Source organism: Spinacia oleracea, chromosome 1 (genome assembly GCF_020520425.1).
Source record: "Spinacia oleracea cultivar Varoflay chromosome 1, BTI_SOV_V1, whole genome shotgun sequence".
NCBI classification, from domain to species: Eukaryota; Viridiplantae; Streptophyta; class Magnoliopsida; order Caryophyllales; family Amaranthaceae; genus Spinacia; species Spinacia oleracea.
In genome coordinates this window covers 5579696-5594388 of record NC_079487.1, presented here as the reverse complement: position 1 = coordinate 5594388, position 14693 = coordinate 5579696, and the positions used below count along the sequence as shown (strand labels likewise).

Sequence of the window (14693 nt, the reverse complement as noted above, 5' to 3'; positions counted from 1 at the left end):
AACTTGCTTGTTCTTCCAATTTCTTGTGATCCTGAGATCTGGGCAAGAAACTACTAGCCTTTCTCTTAGTTATGTGACCTCGGATACCCGGGGGTATATGCTCCGATTTTTAGTCTAAGTTCTGCGATCCGTGGATCTGTGCAGGGCGTGTTCTAACTATTTCGAGCGACTTTTGTTGCGAACAAAGTTTGTCTAGGGTTCCGCAAATCTGAGGATTTTGGACGGGACCCTACTTGGTTATATTGGGTTTTCTTGGATTTTCATCCAAGGAATGGTTATCCCATGTCAGTTTTAAGCTCGGTAATCCGGAGATCATTCTCGAAACGGCATGCATATAATAAAATTGTGATAAAGTACAATATAAGGAGATACCTTTAATGAAACACATGGGGCCAACGACCTTCCTCTTCTCATTAAAAAACTTACTTGGGTTACAAAGGGTGTTGCTTATACAAAATATTTCTTGAGAACATCGACATTCAAATGGTTCTTCAAGATATGTCCATCTAATTGTTTAAGCATGTAGGTGCCACGTCTCTTTTTAGAGTGAATGGTATAGGGTCCTTCCCAAGTTGCCGAGAACTTTCCATGGATCCTACCTTTCTGAACAGCTGCAGCGTTTCTGAGCACTAAGTCTCCGACCTTCAGAGGTCTGGCGTTGACCCTTCGGTTGTAGTGCTTGTTGACTCTTTGTAGATAGGCTGCGTTCAGAGTTATGGCATCGTCTCGAGCTTCATCCAGTAGATCCAGTGTTTCGGAAAGGAGTTGGTCATTGCTTTCTCCATGAACTCCGCCATACTTGTTGTATGCCTAGATCCTTAAGCTTTCTGTTTCGATACGGGGATGACAGCCTCGGCTCCGTATACCAAATTGAAGGGTGTTCGTCCAATGGCCTCTTTCTCGGTGGTTCGAAGGGACCAGAGTGTTCCTGGAAATTCCTCCAGCCACTTGCTCTTTTCATCTTCCACTCTTTTCTTGAGTGCGTTGAGGATCAGCTTGTTTGCAGCTTCGGCTTTCCCGTTTCTCTGAGGATGACACACTGCCGAGTAGGCTAGATGTATGCCAAATTGCTTGCACCAGTTTTGCAGCGGGGTGTTATCAAACTGCTTTCCATGGTCGAAGACCATCAACCTTGGTATGTCGAACCTTGTGATGATGTTTTGCCATATGATTTTTCGGACTTGGGTTTCTGTGATGGCCGAAACTGCTTCGGCTTCGATATATATGCTGAAGTAATCAACTCTTACAATCAACCACTTCTTCTGGTTTACAGCCGAGGGGAATGGGCCAATGATATCCAATCCCCATTTTGAAAATGGTAAAGGGTAGAGTATTGACTGTAGGGTTTGAGCTGGTTGATGGATTGCCGATGCGAACTTCTGGCACTTTTCACACTTTCTTGTCATTGTTTTTGCCTCAGAAACCATGGTGGGCCACGAGTATCCGGCTCGGAGTGCCTTATGTGCCACGGATCTTCCTCCTATGTGGTTTCCGCATATGCCCAGGTGGACTTCTCTCAGGATGTAGTCGGCATCAGTTGGTCCGACACACTTCAGCAGTGGGGATGAGAAGGATTTCCTCATGAGCTCTCCATGGGCATAGATTATGAACCATCTATTGAACCTTTTCAACTTTCTTGCTTGCAGCTTGTCTTCGGGAAGTTCCCCCTTCTCCTTGTATGCTATGATCGCGTCCATCCAACTAGGCTCGGGGCGCAGGTTGCATACTGTGGGGGGTGGCAGATCAATGCTTCTTTCTTGGTACACTTCCACATGGACCGACGTGTTTAGGTCGATGAGCGTCGAGCTTGCAAGTTTTGATAATGCGTCAGCTTGTGTATTTTGACCTCGGGGAATGAGGATGACTTCGAAAGATCTTAACTTTGACGTTAATGATTTAATTTTTGCTAAGTAAGCTGTCATGCTTGTCCATTTGACCTCATATATAATCCACTCGGACCTGGTTGGGTACAAGCTGTAAATCAGTTTTGAGGCAGACATGTTCGGCTTCCAGAGATAGGCAAAGCTCTATCCCTGCGATTGCGGCCTCATATTCGGCCTCGTTGTTGGTTGCTTTGTAACCAAACTTCAGGGCATACTCTATGCTTTTTCCTGTTGGAGGTATCAGCACGACCCCGACTCCATAACCATTAATTGTGGAAGATCCATCAGTGTAGACCTCCCAAGTTCTCTTTCTGCCGTCTAACACCTCTTGATATGAGTATTCAGCCAAGAAGTCAGCGAGTGTTTGTGCCTTGATGGCTGTCCTCGGCTGATACTTGATGCCGAACTCTGAAAGTTCAAAGGCCCAGGCGGCCAATCTCCCTGATCTCTCGATTTTATCTAGCACTTTTTCCAGTGGTTGGTCGGTTAACACCACGATTTTATGAGAGTCGAACTAGGGTCTTAGGTATCTTGCAGCTACCACCAATGCATAAGTTATTTTTATCTATGAGGGGATACCAAGTTTCGGCACCTGTTAAAGTTTGGCTGGTGAAGTAGATTGGATGTTGCTTCCTCTCTTCTTCCCGAAGGAGTATTGCACTCACAGTCCCTGGACTAACTGCGAAGTATAAGTATAGGGTTTCCCCCTCTTTTGGTCTGGCTAGTGTCGGCAGTTGGGCCAGGTGGGCCCTGAGCTGTTGGAACACATCTCTTTGCTCATGTTCCCACGTTAGCTCGGGATCCACTTTCCTCGGGATGCCTTTTTCTTGACTGGTTCTGCTTCTCCTCCTGGGAGGGTTTTTTGTTTGAGAGGTTTAAAGAAGGGTGCCCCTTTTTCCGATGCTTTCGAGATGAATCTCGACAGCGCGGCTAACCTGCTAGTTAGCCTTTGAACGTCTCTTTTTGTCTCCGACTCGGGCAGATCTAATGCTTCATGGACTTTGTCCGGGTTTGCATGAATCCCTCTTTCGCTCACCATGAAGCCCATGAACTTTGCTGATTTAACCCCGAAGACGCACCTCTTCGGATTCAGTTTCATCTTATATTTCCTCAGGTTGTCGAAAGTTTCGGCCAGGTCTTTGATATGGTCCTCTTCCTTAATGCTTTTCACGATGGAATCATCCACATAAACCTCGACGTTCCTTCCCTTCTGATCAGCAAAGACGTGATCAACTTGTTAGGTTATGATACATATGACTAAACATAAATCATGCGGAAAAACTATAAAGCCAGGAAACATATTATTTACACATAATCATTTAGCATAATTTAGATGCATACACTTTGTAGCGTGCCCTCCCTAGCTGCGCCCGAACCGAACAAGAACAAGTCTTTAAGACTCCAAGTGTCGTCCCTCCGTAGATAGTCCACAGCACGTCCGGATCCGCCTTAAGATTGACCAACTAGAATCGCCCTTAAGGTACTAGGATTTTCGGCTAAATAGGGCAAGTGTTTGTGGCTGATTTTGCTTGAAAATCTTACCTTTGAATACTTCAATCCTCGATGTAAATATGTGACCCTAGGCACCTATTTATAGAGTTTATGGAAAGGAATTATAATCCTACTAGGATGTGGATTTATTAATTAGAATCCTAATAGAACTCTAAATAATAAATTTAATCTTTTAGGATTAGGATTTAATCAATGCACGAATTCCGATAGGATTAGGATTCGTTACGAACACGAGCGTGCACGACTACGAGCATCGCACAAACCCGCGCAGGCCTTACGGCCCACACGAGCAGGCGCTGCTCGCAGCCCACGAGCATCAGCCCGCGCGTGCCCCATGGCCTTGCTGGGCCTGGCCTTGCGCTGGGCCTGGCGAGGCTTTGGCAGCTTCGTGTTGGGCGCTTGGCTTGCTGGGCGCGGGCCTGGCTTCGTGCGGGGCCTTCGTCTAGCAAGCCTCGTCCGATGCTAATTCGTACGATGCGCTTTCCGATTAAATTCCCGATTCCAGAATTTATTTCCGATACGAACAATATTTAATATTTCCGATTCCGCATCCGTTTCGAACAAATATTTAATATTTCCGTTTCCGAAATTATTTTCCGATTCCGATAATATTTCCGATTTTGACAATATTTCCGTTTCCGGCAATATTTCAGATTCCGGCAATATTTCCATTTCCATTAATATTTTCCGATACGTACTATGTTTCCGTTTCCGGCAACATCTACGACTTGGATAATATTTTATATTTCTGATACGATCCATATTTCCGTTTCCGACAATATCATCGTTTCCGGATTATTCATTTGCTTGCCTTTGACGATCTTAGCTCCCACTGAAACCAAGATCCGCCGATTCCGAATATCCATATATGGAGTATTTAATGCCATTAAATACTTGATCCTTTTACGTACTATTTGTGTGACCCTACGGGTTCAGTCAAGAGTAAGCTGTGGATTAATATTATTAATTCCACTTGAACTGAAGCGGCCTCTAGCTAGGCATGCAGCTCACTTGATCTCACTGAATTATTAACTTGTTTAATTAATACTAAACCGCATTTATTAGACTTAACATTAAATGCATACTTGGACCAAGAGTATTATTTCCTTCAGTCTCCCACTTGTCCTTAGGGAGTCCTTAGGGACAAGTGTGCATTTCCTAATTCCTTTGTCGCTCGATGCTTGCTCTTGAACGTAAGGTAAGAGTTGTCATCCTTATTATGTCCAGAGGTGTTTCTCGGTTTTAGAGTTCAACTGATCAAATAAACAGATAATCATAGCCTATGATTCATCCGAGCACGGCCATGCATTTTGCAGTTTCTAGCTCTCCGAGTGGCCTTGAACAACTTTTAAGCATCTCATCCCGATTTATGGGAGGACAATCCCAATCTTGCGATCTTAAGATTAGACTTCGTTTGATAGGTGATTACCTGAGCGTTGCCTTTATAGCCTCCTTTTACGGTGCGACGGTTGGTCAACGTCAAAGTAACCAGTTCTCAAACAAGTAATCTCAAATCACTCAGGTATTGAGGATTTAGTGTCTAATAATTTTAATGAAATTTACTTATGACAGATTTTCATCTCTTACAGTAAAGTTTCATAGGTCTGTCCGATACTAGTCTTCCCAAAGTAAGTATCTATGCAAATGATTACGACATTTCCATGTCCACATAGTTCAAGAAACAGAATTACTAGTCATCTTGCATTCTAGTCGTCTAACGTTTTCTATGCGTCCATCTTTATAGAAAACTCCGACCAGGGACCATTTTCAACTTTTGACATTCAAGTTCACTTGATAGACATTTCTTAGTCACAGGACTGGTCCTGACAGTCTATCTTGAATATACCGTCAAATTGAAGGGACTCATCATTTAATATTAAACCAATATTAAATGGAATATGAAAATACATTTCATATATGATAAATGTTCAACCCCAATGTTTTACAACCATGGGCCTCAAACCCATCTTTAAAACAGTTCGTGGAATTCAAAGCTATGCTTGATTTCCAGTGCCACAATGTGAGTGTTGTTTCTCACTTGTTGCATAGGTTTAGTTATCATGTTTTTCCAATCTTAATATCCTTTTCATCGAATGTTTTTCGAGATATGATGATAAGATCTTTTGAGTATGTTTATTTTGTGATCTAGTCTTTTTTGCTACATTAGTGGTTCTACGCATTTTGCAATGAAGAACCATTAAGTCAACAGACATGTGATCTTCCCAAGTTCAATGAAGAACTCATTAATATAAACAACTCTGTTTTATTGCTTCTTAGGCAATAAGTACTTTTACTTCAACTGTTTAGGTTGCTAGTGATGCTTTGTTTGGATTTACTTATCCAAGCAGTTCACAGATATGTGGAAGACTTTCCAGCTGTATCTTAGAACATAGAAATTAATATTTAATTTCCCACGCAACAACTCATGGTCTCCGATCCGTGTTTCCATTTCAAAACACGATGCTCTATAGCTCGTCCTTGCCAATGGTTAACTCCAAAGGGATCTTGCTTGATCCTTTACCAGTGTTTATGCGTGTAGCATCAATATTTAGCATATCTTTATTTCCTTGAATCACGAACTATTCCTATGTACCTTTTCAAGTACCATAAGTATTCTTGATCTCAATCTAGTTGATCTTCACTTAGATCAATATAGATTGGTATATGTTCGTTATGCCTAAAGCCATACGATACATTTTTGGCGATCCTCATATTATATCATACATGATAAATTCTTTTGCAGAATTATTCTCAATTGAATTCCATTCATGTAACTTTAGCTCATTCAATTTCAGAAGATACTGAATCCAGCTAAATTCTTTGACATATAATATAGGTTTAAGAATCTCACTTGGATCCTTTGATGTTTAACTTAGTAAATGCTTATACATAGTTCAAACATTCCTTACTTAGATTTATTCAAATGGGTCGAATATCTCCAATGGAGTCTTTCGTGTTTGATTTAGTAAATGCTATTACTTAATCCTAAACAATAATATAAGATCTTTGTAAATAGATCTTGATACCCAGTATGTACTAAGTTTCGCCTTGGTCCATCATTGATGAATAATTTCAAACCTAAGTCACTAGCATTTGAATGTTATTCCACAATAGAGAGATATGTGTGTGATACACATAGGACCAATTAAGTTTTTATGTACTCCCACTAAACTTCTTATATATCTATAAGAATCATGTACATTTTATGAAACTAAAATACTTATTAGCTTCACTAAAATACAATTCCAATTTCCAATTGCTTGCTTAAATCTGTACTTAGATTTCATAAGCTAGCTTTCCTTTTCAAGTATTTATTTGGATCCACAAATCCTATGACATATCAGGTACATAGTTATTCCAACATTTGATTGAGGAATAAGTTTTGTTATCCAATTGCCATATGTACCAATATGCAATCATAGCTTGATTTATAGACTTGAGCAATATGATTATGCATGAGGCTTCAACACAATCCACGCCGTTAATTTGCTTGTAACCTTTAGCAACTAATCTAGCTTTGAGTGTGAACACAATTCCATGTTTGATGGTTCTATTCATAAAACAAACTTGCAACCAATAGGTGTGAAACTATTCTTGCAAATCAACAAAATTTCTATTTTGTCATCAAAACATTGAGTATGTTTTTATGGCCTTTAACCAATTAAACATTAAGTCTATATGGCCTCTAACCATTTTAGGGAATCTATGTTTCGTCATAGCTTTCTTACGAGTCATAAACTCATTAATCTACGTGATAATAGTTTGACTGCAAGTTGTAGGTTTATTCACTATCTAATAGAAGAATTGCATAGCTTCAGTGACCTGAACTCCATGCCTACTAGGGTATAGAACATCAAACAATAGAATATCAATAGCCACTTGTTAGTCTTTTGAATATTCTGTTCTCCTTGAAGCACTTGTGAAGTCCTCTAAGAGATGTCTATTCTTTAAAGCCACTTCTAAAGTCCTTAAAGAATACGTGTTCGGATTTTCTAAAGAACTTCGAAAATCCTCCGGAATGTCCGTTTATGTTTGTTGTTCGCCTCGAAGACTTTCGAGGTCTATTTTCTCCCACTTGTCATTTTGGAAACGAATCTCCAAAAGGACATTATTTCGAGCAAACAAACATTATGTTCTCAAAAATTCGTGGTAGAACAATACCCTTGTGTCTCATTTGAATAAATCACAATGAAACATATATCTATACTTGGGCCTTAGTTTGTTGAATAACAAACGCTAAGCTCCCACTGAGTTTGGCAACTCTCTAGATATATATTATGAAAAGATATTCTGAAATTACTTTTCAATAGCTTTGATGAATTTGGTTTAGTTTGGTGGTAGTTGAGCATTTTGTTTAGAAATTATAGGAAAAGTCTTTATGATCCATCATTGATCGAATCAAGTACTAATCGACTTCGATCATTCCAACTTAGATATACCATATCTTATGGAGCTAGATCGTGAAATTTCAACACACAATCATTGATGATCATTCTTGGTATAAGTAATCAACAACATGATCTAACCTAGATCTTTATGATTTCTTGCCAAGTGGATTTTATACTTCTAAATCTTTGAACTAGCCAAACAGATCCAACTTATATCACATTTGAGTAAATAAACCTATATTCACTCAAATCCATGTGAAATAATAAAGTCATAAAATCTTTCTTTAGCTTTGAACTCTATTGTCTAGGCGTTCTAACAATAGTCCATATCTTTTGTTACTTTCAACAAGTAAGACTACTTGTCTCAAATTGATCTAGAAATCAATCAACTTTCAAAAGTCCATAAAAATAGAGCTTTTGAATGTTAACTTGTTGATATGGTCTAAGCAACAATGCTAAAGGTTAGTGGAACTCAAATCAAGAGATTGATTTGAACCTAGTAAAGTTTTATTGTTAAAGATTTGTTTGTTTTAATCAAGCATATTGACTCAACCCGTAAATGACCTTTTCATTCAAATAAACAAACAAACATTGTTTTGTTCTTCTGAATGTGAGTCTTTCTGTGTTTGAAAACAGAAATTTAGGTATGCTGATTGTGGAACAAAATAGCCATTAAGTTCCAGCCTTTGAAAGGACTTAAAACAAACTAGATGACCCTACAACTAATGTAGCATTGCCATGCTTCATTTCCCACTTGTAGGCCATTAGTGTAGCCTAGCTTCCATTGTTTGAGTTATTACCGAAGTAAGAACCTCAAGCGGTATATGATACCAAGGAAGTTTTATTGCTAGGTTACTTCTCTTTAAACATAAACGTTTAGGTAGAAATGGAATTGTAAATTCCTTTCACTTGTTCCTTGTTTTCCTATTTCTTGTACCCTTTCTTATAAACTTAAGAATTGAAATCTCTAGTGTTGACTTTTATACTTTGTTAGACATGTCCAACGTCACTCCAACAAGGTTCTTACCATTTTAATTTATGTTGAATATTCTGTTTCAACTAGATGATCTTACCAGAAGCTTCTAAAGTTCTCTAAGCATCGATCTATTCGAATGTCTAGGGACTAGACTCATTCGAGAATTGAATGGAAAAAGATATTAGGTTGTTAACCATTGGTAAAGGTGAGTGTTTAAACTCAATGCTTTATGGTCTCAAAACTACATTGTATTTTGAATTCACAAGCACCAATTGGTTTGCCATTCGACTTTGATATTCGAAAACAACCACAAAAGTCTCTATAAGAAACGTACATTTAAATTGCTCATTTTCTCTCATTTTCTTAAATCGTTCTTGGATTCACTGCCAATCGAGGAAATTTACTATTACCTTTCTAAAAGGATCTATTGCAGTGCAAGATATTAAATTATAAACAATTATTAAAACATACATTGAAGCATGCAAAGTCTAAACATTTATCATGAGTAATAACTTGAAAATTAAAGCAATCATGCAATTCAAACAAGTTATTGGCATTTTATTCGAATTTATTGTTCCGGCAGGTGTGAATAAAATGATTCCAAGACCCTAAAACCATTAAAGAATTAAGAACATTATGTATTTAGACTCAATTCTAAAATCTTTTAGGTAAGCAAAAGCCTTTTGCTAATAGTCTAGAAACTACTCTTGGTTGATAGGTACGTCTAAGAACTTATTAGGTAAACCTATCGATTTTTCCACGACATAAAAGGACTCCTTTACTTATATCGTTGAGTTTCACCAAAACTAACGTGTACTCACAATTATTTGTGTACCTTACCCCTTTAGTATCAATAAGTAACACCTCGCTATGGCGGAAAACTATTACTAAGATCGATGAAAAAAGGATATCCAAGTAAGTGTTATTTTGGCATGGCACCTTTTAACTCAATTTTATGTTTGGAACTTAAGGCTCTTACTATGTTGGTTAGATTTTAAGTGAACTAAAATCCTTAATCATGCAACATAATCAAGCCATAATCTCATGCATAATTAAGACATATTTAAAGCAATGAATAACTTAAAGCATGCATAAGATAATTGTGATCTAGTATGGCCTGACTTCATCTTGAAGCTTCAACTTCAAAGTCCGTTTTGAAAATGGATTGGAAACTCCGTCTTGAATTTCCCCGTGGGAGGCACCATTTTCTTCAAATAGGATAAGCTATAATTAAACTAATTACAACTATTTGATGGTATGCAGACCATATTTGAATTGAAAAACAAATTTGGTGCTTTAGACCAATTACATTCAAATTAATGTTACGCAGACGATATTTTCTATCTTATTTGGGCCATACTAGTCGCTTCATAACCTGCAAAGCAGTACATATACAATATATACCATTCACCCATTCATTATCAAGAATGGCCCACATAGCTGGTTAGTTAAAACACGTTATGCATCACATAAATATTTGCAGCAATTAATCAAGGGTTAATTATAATCAAGTTGTTTAACCTTAAAGGATTTGTAGACCTAATCAAGAGTTTATGACTAAAATTGCTCCCACTTAAACCAATAAATTCATATGCTTTACTAATTTTAAACATAAAAATGTATTTCTAGTCTAACCGAAAACATACAAATTTAATTAAAATTTAAAGCTCATATAAATTTATAATTGAATCCACTTATTTAATTTATTTTCAATCGAATTTAAATTAATTCAAGGTTTTTAATTTTAGTAAAATAATTAGAATAAATTAAAATTTATAATAATTATAATATTCAAAATTAAAATCCAAGAAAACAATTTAAATTATTAATTTTAAAATTAATTAAAATTACTCCAACTGAAAATCTCAAATTAAAATTTAAAACGATTTAATTGTAACACAAGGCACACACATCACCACGCAACGCACAGCCATAGGCCACACGCACACGCAGCCATCGCTGGCCACGATGCGCGCAGCCTCTGTGCTGTGTCGCGTCTGCTGCTGCTCACCCTCGCAAGGCACTGCTCGCTGCACGCGAGCAAGCGCTCGCTGGCGCGAGGCAGTGCGCGCTTTGGCGCAGCTCGCTTGCTGCCCACACGCGACTGCTTGCTTGCCTTGCCCCTCGCCCACGCCCATCGCATAGCACACACGACCATCTCCTTTGCTTCGCGCGCGCGCTACGCTATGTTGCTCGCTGCTTTCGTACCGCACGGGCGACGAGCTCCCTTGCTCGTCGTCGCATGCCCGCACTATACAACACCCCTTAAGGGTAACACGTAGCTTCCATTGCTTTGTGCGTGCAACATTCATGAGCGTTTTCATAAAAATTTAAAATTTTTAATTTAAAATTAATGGCAAATTAATAAATCATATCAATTTCATAATTTTAGGGCGAAAATCGAAAATTTATTAATTAATTAATTTCCGATTAACATGGATTCAAATCTAGGTCATAAAAATTAAAAATTTAACATAAATTAACAATTTTTATGGTGGATTTTAATCATTGGTACCAAATTAAATTATTAATTAATTATGAAAAACAAATCGATTCTAAATTATTCGAATTTCAACAAATTAATCATAATTACAAATTAGGTTGTATAATTAACAAGTCTAGGCATTCATAATTGTTAAACATATACTGTAGGTCAATCAAAAACTCAAGATTTATCAACAAGAATCGCAAATACTTAATTTAACATCTTAAATTTATAAACTTTTGCGTTCGAAAAACTAAAACCTCCGGAAAGTCATAGTTAGGCTTCGAATTTGGGAATTCTGGGTTCGGCCGAAAAATATTTTTTTTTTTGTCAAAATTTAGAATGCCTTTTACATGCGGAATTGATACAAAAATCACTCGATTTGGATGAGTAACGAAGAAACTGCCGAAAAACTGCGTACATATAATTAAATAAACGCAATTTGCAATTAATTACGAAAATTAATCACCCCTTTAATTCTTTGCAAATTTGTAAAATTTAACCATGTTCATGCAATTTAGATTATGAAAATAATAAGAGGCTCGTGATGAATCTCGACAGCGCAGCTAACCTGCCAATTAGCCTTTGAACGTCTCTTTTTGTCTCCGGCTCGGGCAGATCTAATGCTTCCTGGACTTTGTCCGGGTTTGCATCAATCCCTCTTTCGCTCACCATGAAGCCCAGGAACTTTGCTGATTTAACCCCGAAGACGCACTTCTTCGGATTCAGTTTCATCTTATATTTCCTCAGGTTGCCGAAAGTTTCGGCCAGGTCTTTGATATGGTCCTCTTCCTTAATGCTTTTCACGATGGAATCGTCCACATATTCTGATCAGCAAAGACGTAATCAACTTGTTAGGTTATGATACATATGACTAAACATAAATCATGCGGAAAAACCATAAAGCCAGGAAACATATTATTTACACATAATCATTTAGCATAATTTAGATGCATACACTTTGTAGCGTGCCCTCCCTAGCTGCGCCCGAACCGAACAAGAACAAGTCTTTAGGACTCCAAGTGTCGTCCCTCCGTAGATAGTCCACAGCACGTCCGGATCCGCCTTAAGATTGACCAACTAGAATCGCACTTAAGGTACTAGGATTTTCGGCTAAATAGGGCAAGTGTTTGTGGCTGATTTTGCTTGAAAATCGTACCTTTGAATACTTCAATCCTCGATGTAAATATGTTACCCTAGGCACCTATTTATAGAGTTTATGGAAAGGAATTATAATCCTACTAGGATCTGGATTTATTAATTAGAATTCTAATAGAACTCTAAATAATAAATTTAATCTTTTAGGATTAGGATTTAATCAATGCACGAATTCCGATAGGATTAGGATTCGTTACAAACACGAGCGTGCACGACTACGAGCATCGCACAAACCCGCGCAGGCCTTACAGCCCACACGAGCAGGCGCTGCTCGCAGCCCACGAGCATCAGCCCGCGCGTGCCCCATGGCCTTGCTGGGCCTGGCCTTGCGCCGGGCCTGGCGAGGCTCTGGCAGCTTCGTGTTGGGCGCTTGGCTTGCTGGGCGCGGGCCTGGCTTCGTGCTGGGCCTTCGTCTAGCAAGCCTCGTCCGATGCTAATTCGTACGATGTGCTTTCCGATTAAATTCCCGATTCCGGAATTTATTTCCGACACGAACAATATTTAATATTTCCGATTCCGGAATTAATTTCCGTTTCGAACAAATATTTAATATTTCCGTTTCCGGCTTGCAAATATTTAATATTTAATATTGCAACATCTACGACTTGGATAATATTTAATATTTAATAGAACAAATATTTAATATTTAATATTGCAACATCTACGACTTGGATAATATTTATATTCCGATACGATCCATATTTCCGTTTCCTGCAATATCATCGTTTCCGGATTATTCACTGAAACCAAGATCCGTCGATTCCGAATATCCATAGATGGAGTATTTAATGCCATTAAATACTTGATCCGTTTACGTACTATTTGTGTGACCCTACGGGTTCAGTCAAGAGTAAGCTGTGGATTAATGTTATTAATTCCACTTGAACTGAAGCGGCCTCTAGCTGGGCATTCAGCTCATTTGATCTCACTGAATTATTAACTTGTTTAATTAATACTGAACCGCATTTATTAGACTTAACATTAAATGCGTACTTGGACCAAGGGCATTATTTCCTTCACAACTAGCCTCTGATAGGTTGCTCCGGCGCTTTTCAAGCCGAAGGGCATCATTCTATATTTGAACACCCGTTCACTCGGATTGAATGCGGTTTTTGCTATGTCGTCAGGGTGCATGAACACCTGATGGTGTCTTGAAAAGGCATCCATGAATCTCAGCAGTGCATGGCCGCTTGTTGAGTCTACCAATTGATCTATCCTCGCTAGAGGATAGCAATCTTTGGGGCAAGCTCGGTTCAGATCCGTGAAATTCACGCACATGCGCCATGAACCGTTTGCTTTTTTGACCATCACCACATTGGCCAGCCACTTGGGGTACATGCACGGCTCAATGAAGCCTGCTTCTTGCAGCTTCTTCACCTCTTCGGCGATGGATTTATTCTTTTCCGAGGAGTAGTTCATCTTCCTTTGTTTGATTGGTCGGGCTTCAACGTCGACATCCAGCTTATGGCAGATCATTTTCGGATCTATCCCTGGCATGTCAGCCGCCGACCATGTAAAGATGTCTTTTGTGATCCCTCAGCAGCTGGATGAGATTCAAAGTCCCGATCTTAGGCCCATGCCTATTCGGATACTCCTATCAGAACCATCCTCGAGGAAGATATCCTCCATTTCTTGGTCTGGCTCGAGAGAAAGAGTTTTGGGACGAGCATCAACCTCTGTGGGTTTTACCAGACTACTCGACCCGGCCTTTCTCCTCTTTGCCTATTTTTCCTCTCTTGACGGATCTTGCTTTTCTTACTCATCTTCAGAACCGTCTCCCAGTCTTGGCTTTCGGATGGCAGTATGGCAAGTTCTTCTTGCGACCTCTTGATCTCCTTTAACTCGCTCGGCAAAGCCTGCGTCCGAGACATATATCATCATTTGATGGTATGTGGATGGGATTGCTTGCATTTTGTAAATCATGGTCCGCCCCATGATGAAATTGTATACCGAATCGCAATCCATCACTAAGAATTCCTCTCTTATATTTCTTATAACCTGGCCTTTGCCGACTATGACTGGTAATTGATGCGGAGCCGTTGAATCCGATCAGCGGATAGTTGACCTTCGTTATTGAATCCTCTCCTTCCTCGAGGATCAGGGTCTCAAAGCAATTTCTGAAGATGATGTTGACGGCGCTTCCCCCATCGACCAATACACTGTGAACATTGTGGTTGTTGAGATCCATGGAAATTACCAGTGGATTTTGGTGTTTATACTGGACTCTGAGGCAGTCATCAGCAGTGAAATTCATGTTTGGAGGATGGGGCTCCTTTTCCCCTACAGCGCTG

General features: G+C 39.0%; 1 protein-coding gene across 1 annotated transcript; it reads right to left on the bottom strand.

Moving 5' to 3' along the window:
• Window positions 1-818: 818 nt before the first annotated feature.
• LOC130462631 (uncharacterized) lies at window positions 819-13878 on the bottom strand. The gene is made up of 4 exons (XM_056831318.1): window positions 13692-13878; window positions 11836-12071; window positions 2819-3093; window positions 819-1806 (listed from the first exon to the last, which is right to left on the bottom strand). The coding sequence occupies exons 1-4, from the start codon at window positions 13876-13878 to the stop codon at window positions 819-821; spliced, it is 1686 nt and encodes a 561-aa protein (XP_056687296.1).
• Window positions 13879-14693: the final 815 nt, after the last annotated feature.